This window comes from Pteropus alecto, unplaced genomic scaffold (assembly GCF_000325575.1).
Source record: "Pteropus alecto unplaced genomic scaffold, ASM32557v1 scaffold94, whole genome shotgun sequence".
NCBI classification, from domain to species: domain Eukaryota; kingdom Metazoa; phylum Chordata; class Mammalia; order Chiroptera; family Pteropodidae; genus Pteropus; species Pteropus alecto.
Window position 1 is genome coordinate 8,267,746 of NW_006437736.1, and position 6,481 is coordinate 8,274,226.

The 6,481-nt window shown below is 37.5% G+C and overlaps 1 protein-coding gene across 5 annotated transcripts in view; it reads right to left on the bottom strand.

Moving 5' to 3' along the window:
• Nucleotides 1–695: 695 nt before the first annotated feature.
• The window catches only part of NR1H4 (nuclear receptor subfamily 1 group H member 4), a 62,425-nt gene continuing 56,639 nt past the window's right edge, over nucleotides 696–6,481 (bottom strand). For all 5 annotated transcript variants that reach the window (XM_006914563.1, XM_006914562.1, XM_006914561.1 and 2 more), the window contains 2 exons: nucleotides 2,829–2,942; nucleotides 696–1,313 (listed from right to left, as the gene is read on the bottom strand). In XM_006914563.1, coding sequence (XP_006914625.1) covers nucleotides 1,075–1,313; nucleotides 2,829–2,942 — 353 coding nt within the window. In that variant the 3' untranslated portion in view covers nucleotides 696–1,074. The remainder of the gene's footprint in view (nucleotides 1,314–2,828; nucleotides 2,943–6,481) is intronic.

Genomic DNA, 6,481 nt, shown 5'->3' on the forward strand with positions numbered 1-6,481 from the left:
TTTTAGCACTTCAATGTTGCCCCAGTATTTTAATACAAAAAAAAAAAAAAATGAACTTTGCTTGCTAAGCAAGCTCCATTTTGGCTGACTTCAGGAGAAAGGGAGATATAAGCCCATTATTTATAGGTGTTTTATTGTATTCACCAAAGGATAATGGGGAGAAGAATGCAACAGTATAACAATGAAGGAAGGAAATGAACCAATTCCTGCTTCGGGGGAAGTATACAACAGCTGTGCACTAGGCCGAAGGAGTGTTTTCCAAAAGCAAAACAAAACAAAACAAAAAAGGTTAATTATATGCACTGAAGCCAATAGTGAGTGCTTTTCAGGGAGAAAAGGAATGTCCCATCCCTGGAGTTATCCCCATACTATGTAAATGCTGCCTCAAGACCCTAACTATGGGAAGGATTCCCCCTAAAAGATGACTAAATATGCTTGGGGGAATATCTTATGTGAGAATCATTAACTTTTCTGCATGCTATTCTCTCTGAACTTCAAAGAAAATGAAATGATCGTAGGGTTACTACAAATGAATGACTATTTACCAAGGTTTCTCCAGGGATGAAAAAAGTACCATTTATGTAATAGGAGTTTATCTTTTTATAAATTACCCCCTCAGGCTCGATAGGATGTCATTCGTCATTTAAAGAAATAAGAGTTTGTGTAATTTTCTAATTCTTTCCCCCCACAAAAAGCCTGTGGTGATTGCGTTCAGTTTATTGCCAAAATTGCACATAACTCCTTAACAAAATATATGCAATAAGGTAAGACGAAGAGCAAAGTGAGATTTTTCCCTGTTTCAACAGAAAGAATTGAAGTAACGATCAATTTAATTAGGCAAACAGGGCATGCCAATTAGAATAAAAGATTCCCTGAAGCCATCTAAAAATGTGATGTAGAGAAAGTAATTCTGTCTAGCCCCATATTTACAATTGTGGAAGTTATATAATTACTCCATAAATATTCATCAGCATTCTTGTGTGGAACCAGGTACAAATGAAATAAAGGAAAGTTACACATCGGACTCATATTATGAGGAAAATAGAGAGCCAGACCCTGCCGCGGTGATGCTGGTCACTGCACGTCCCAGACTTCACAGAGAAGGGGGGTAAACTTGTGGTCATTCACTCTCCATGACATCAGCATCTCGGCATGGTGGTGATTGAACGTCCTCAACTCAGTCAGGCGGCCCAGGAGACAGGCAAAATGCTGAGGATTTTCAGGCTGGTGAATCTTGCACAACTTTTGCAACACATCAAGCAGTGGTTCCTGAAGCTTCTCTACTGCCTCTCTGTCCTTTATGTACTGTCTGTCTGTTTTGAAGTTTAAAATGAAATGACAAAATTAAAAGGTGCCGAAGTATGAATTTGGTATCACAGAGCGATGTGAGCCTTTTGAAAGTATAACTTACAAATGTACACTTGAAATGGACAAGTTGAACACATACATATATATTCGTGTAATCACAAGGTCAAGAGATAGAAATTTACTGCCCCCCAGAAGCCTCCCTAAATTCTCTTCCCAATAGGTGACCCCAAAGTTAACCCATATGGTGGATAAACAGCATGATTGGTGGGTATGTTCTAAGGAACAGAATTGCTGGGTCATAGGGTATATCTACGTGTGGTAGTACTTTAGTAAGTACTACCAAAATTTTTTCTGTTTTTTAATTATAATTTTTATAGTAAAACAAAGTAACAACTACCTTCTGCCTCAATATTGTGTACAAATGATTTAAGTCTAACATAATTATGCTTTATAAATCATGCATGTGGCATCACTTACTCCCAAGTAATTAATAAAAAAGTATTTTAAAAAGGATGTACAGAGGTATGCATTTCAGCATTGTTTAAAACAACAAAAAATTGGAAGCATCCTCAATATCCAAATATACGGTAAATATTAAGAAAATGATTAGTCATCAATACAGTGGGCTATGATGCATGCACTACAATAAACTTTTACCGGTATAATTTTTTCATGACATGGGCAAAGACTTAGAAAAGAAAAAAAGACAGCATGTTCTCAAATTGATGGTTGCCAGATGAGGTAAGGGGAGTGGGAGGCTGGGTGAAAAGGTGAAGATTAAGAAGTACAAATCAGCAGTTACAAAATAGTCATGAGGATGTAAAGTACAGCATAGGGAACATAGTCAATAATATAGTAATAATTATATATGGTGACACACATAATTACTAGACTTATCAGAGGAATCACTTCACAAATTATGTAAATGTCTAACCACTGTGCTGTACACCTGAAACTATTATAATACTATTGACTGTCAACTATAACTAGAAAAAAAAAAGACAGTATGTTCTCTATTATGTTAAAAAGTATCTAATTTCATTCAGGTCTCTGCTCAAATATTAACCCCGTGGAAAAGATTTCCCTGGCCACTAATTAAAATGCCATTCTACTGCTACGTTCTTTCCTTCTATTCTCATCTTTATATGTTTTGAAGCATTTACCACCTCCTGAAAAGATATTTTTTTCATTTATTGTCTTTCTCACTCTATTAGAATATAAATTCCATGTAGCTGTATCCTGCCTGTTTCTTTACTGCTATATCTTCCAACATCTAGAACCATGTTTAGTGCAGAGTAGGTGTTCAGATTGCACTTACTGAGTAGGAGGTTTAGGAAAAAGGCTGATAAAAAAATATACTGAAATGTTAACATGGTTCAATTTGAAGTGGGGGAATTAGAGGACATTTTACTTTTACATTACGTTTCTGTATTTTCTAGGTTTTCTTTAACAAACGTTACTATTAGACTGGGAAAAAATTAAAAATTGGCATAAAAATGAAAATATAACATTGAAATTACCCGGAGAGAGGATAACAATTGCTGTAAGCAGAGCATACTCTTCTTGAGTCATTTTCAATTCTGCCACACTTTTATAAAAACTAAACATCGGTGTTATATATTCGTCAGAGATACCTATGGGGAAAGTTGAAAAATTGCAGAGGCATAGTAAAATTTTTGAATGACTAAAAAGTATAAAATTACAAACACATTTCATGTACACACACATTAATAACTGCACCCATATGCACACATTTAAATAATGACTATATGGTATATGTCTCAACCAAAGGCAGCACATTGCAAAGAAGGTCAGCTAACAAAATCCTCAAAATATAACCAAATCAATAGTTCGTATGTCTTTGATGTTGGCAGTGCCTTTGTTTTAGTCACTACTTTCTGACAACAAATGATAAGGTTCTTGAATTGCCAACAGAATCTCCTCCCCTCACCATTATCTAGATGGGGTTTGTTAACCTTTTAAATAATAATATCTATAATCAAGGCATAGGCATCTTAAACAACCAAAAAAAATTATTGTTCTTGAGACCAAAAGTATAAACATCTCCACTTAATAATGGTTAGGGTTCTTGTCAGAATTCTATCTCTCTGAAGTTTCAAACCTGTTTATCCATTGCCTACTAGGCAGTGGTGATTAGCTCTTCTCTTCAAACTCAGCATGTCCAAAATTAAAGACACCATGCACAGAACTAAATTCTTTGTCTTCCTCCAAATCCACCCTTTTCCTAGTGTGTCCATTCTCCATGATTGTACCCTCACTCACCCAACTGCACCACCTGACAACTGAGATTCAGCGTCTCCCTCACTTGGTCAGGGGCTGACTCCAGTGATTGGACCTGCTAAGTCTCAGTTGGGGCTCCCTCTCCTCTGCATAGTACCTGGAATTGACTTAGTTTAAGTCTATTTCTTTTCACTTTGAATACTTCGATTGCCTTGTCACTGGTCTTCCTGTCTTCAGTTTGGTCCCTTTCAACCCATCGCAGAATCACCTTTCTAAAATTCAAATCACACCCTGATTCCCCACTTATAAACCTTCAAAAACTCTCCATTGCTTTTGGCATAAACGTTCTTTCTTTTTTACACAAGAAACTCTAGGACCTGTCCTCTGCCTATCCCACTACCCCACTACTCACTCACGTGATAATAGCAGAAGTTCACATTTATTGAGTACTCATTACATATTAGGCTCCAAAGACTTCTTATGCCATAACTTACTTAATCCAATACCCCATGAGATAGGTGCAGAGAAGTTATATAACTTGCCCAAAGACACACAGCTGGTGAGAGGTACAACCTGGATTCACCCAAAACTAGCAGGATCCAGGGAGTCCTGGCTCTTAGCTGTGACTAAGCTGCACAACCTTCTTATCACAAAGCCTTTAATCCAGCTGTATTCAGCCATCGCAGTTCCCTAAACGATTCACGTGGCCCAGTTTTTGTACATGTTGTTCTCTCTACTTGGAATATGCTCCTCCTTCTTTATCTAGCTTATTCCTCTTTATAGTTAAGATTCTTTTGTGTCACTTCCTCCACTCATTCAACAGGTATTAGTTTGGTATCTGTTCTGTGCATGGTTCCACTCCGAAAGAACTTTGACTGGGGAATGTAGAGACCAGAAGAAAAAAAAAAGACTGATGTGACTTATGGATGAGTTAAGATGAGCATGAATTCTCAGGATTGGTCCAGACAAGAGTAAACTGCTCCAATCCATCCTAAACCAGACCTAGAGCCATAGAGCTTTGGCGAACCAAACCGGGATAAAACTGGATTTCAGATTCTAGAAAGTATCATTAACATCCCATATTACACTTCACAGAATCAGAAAGTCTAAATCCTCACCTTAGAAGAACCTTAAGAATAGTCCCAAACTGAGTCCTTGGATTTCTTCTCTTTAGTCAAAATACCATACTTTTCTCCTCTTTGACTCTTGATTGTTTAAGTGACCTCAGTGGGCTCTCTTAACAGCAGTGTCTTTGGTGAGCACCTTGCGGATTACATCATGTGGAAAACTGCCCTCTATCCAGCTGTCACAGATTGAACTGAATACCCGTGACCAAACTAGACACAACTTAAAGTGCAGAAGGTTGGAGTATGAGCTACGAGCACCCGTCCTGGTTTCCAACGAACTTAGTGGTTAAGAGGTAGTGAGCCAGCTCTGAGTTTGGAATCTGACCTATGGCTTGATCTTAGGCACATTACTTAAACTCTTTATGCCTCAGTTTCCTCATCTGTGAAATGTGAAATATAACAATAGTATTATATGAGATAATACGTGTAGAGTGCTTAGCACCACGACTGACTCATAGTAAATGCTCCAAAACTGTTAGAGCAAATGTCATAATAAGAGCTATTATTATTGTTATTCAGGAGAATTGGATCAACACATTAGTTCCATCTTAATCTCAGTTCACCTAATCTTAGATTAAGCTCATGCACTTTTGTGTTTACAAAACTATGTTTTTATTTTTGTTTTGGTTTGGTTTTACATTCTGCAGTTTCCTAAGGATGAATATGAATTGGCTGATCAGGGATTTGCCTCAGTATTTTTCTAGGTTTTAAAGTTAAGCATAGATCTGTATTTCCTTTTGCATCCTTCAAAAACAGTGGCAGTCTTCAGTATTTGGAGACTATACCCGTCAGTTGTGCTTACCGAAAATAATAACTCATGATTGCACCATTGTTTTAAATAGTACATGAGGGTTTGTGGATAACATTAAAGGCCACTGATTTGAACATATTTAATTTTTAGAAATAGTCTTTGACTACCTAATTTTCTACTTTGTGTTTCTAAATCCCCACTCTCCCTCCAAAGATGTCATCTCCATCCACTAGCTATCTGATTGCAGTCAATAATTTTGGGGGGAAAAAAGGTAAAATTTACATCACGACTGTTCATCTTCTGCAAGTCATAAAGGCAAAAGGGAATATAGAGAAAACGTAAAAATTGAATAAAAGTTTTTGAAAAATAATTTTCCTAAAGGATAGAGCAAATATAAATCTGCTTTTGGAATTAAAGTCCATAATCAGAATTAACCACTCCAGCATAAACAAAGGGGTGTTTTAAGTCAGGGGTCCCCGAACCCTCGGAACCATGGACCGATACCAGTGGGTCTGTTAGGAACCGAGCCGCACAGCAGGAGGCGAGCGAGCGAAGCTTCATCTGCATTTGCAGGCGCTCCCCAGATCTAGCTAACTTCACCGCCTCAGCTCCACCTCTGATCATCAGGCATTAGATTCTCACAGGAGCAGCGGTCCCTGGTGTCAGAAAGGTTGGGGACCACTGCTTTAAGTGTTCATGAACTAGTAATGTCTAACATAAGAAATGTAACAATAACATCATCCTGAAGGGGCGGTCTTTTCCTGTTTTCCTGCTTCCTCCTTTCTGGAGACTGGCGTAAGGTTTGCTTCATTTTGGTTCTCATGCCACATTAGCTGATTTTTGGTCACAAGGGGGAGCTATTTTCTAATTTAATCACAAAGACCACTCTGGAAAAGTCCAGTTGTAGAAAACCATTTATGTTACTACTGCTCCGTTTCATGTTTTCTTTTTTAAAGTCCTTGATTGATAAATTAATTGTTCAATGATCAAAAATATTTTGAGAATAACCATGTGATAGAATTAACACTATGCTGTGTTATTTTAATTTGGGTGG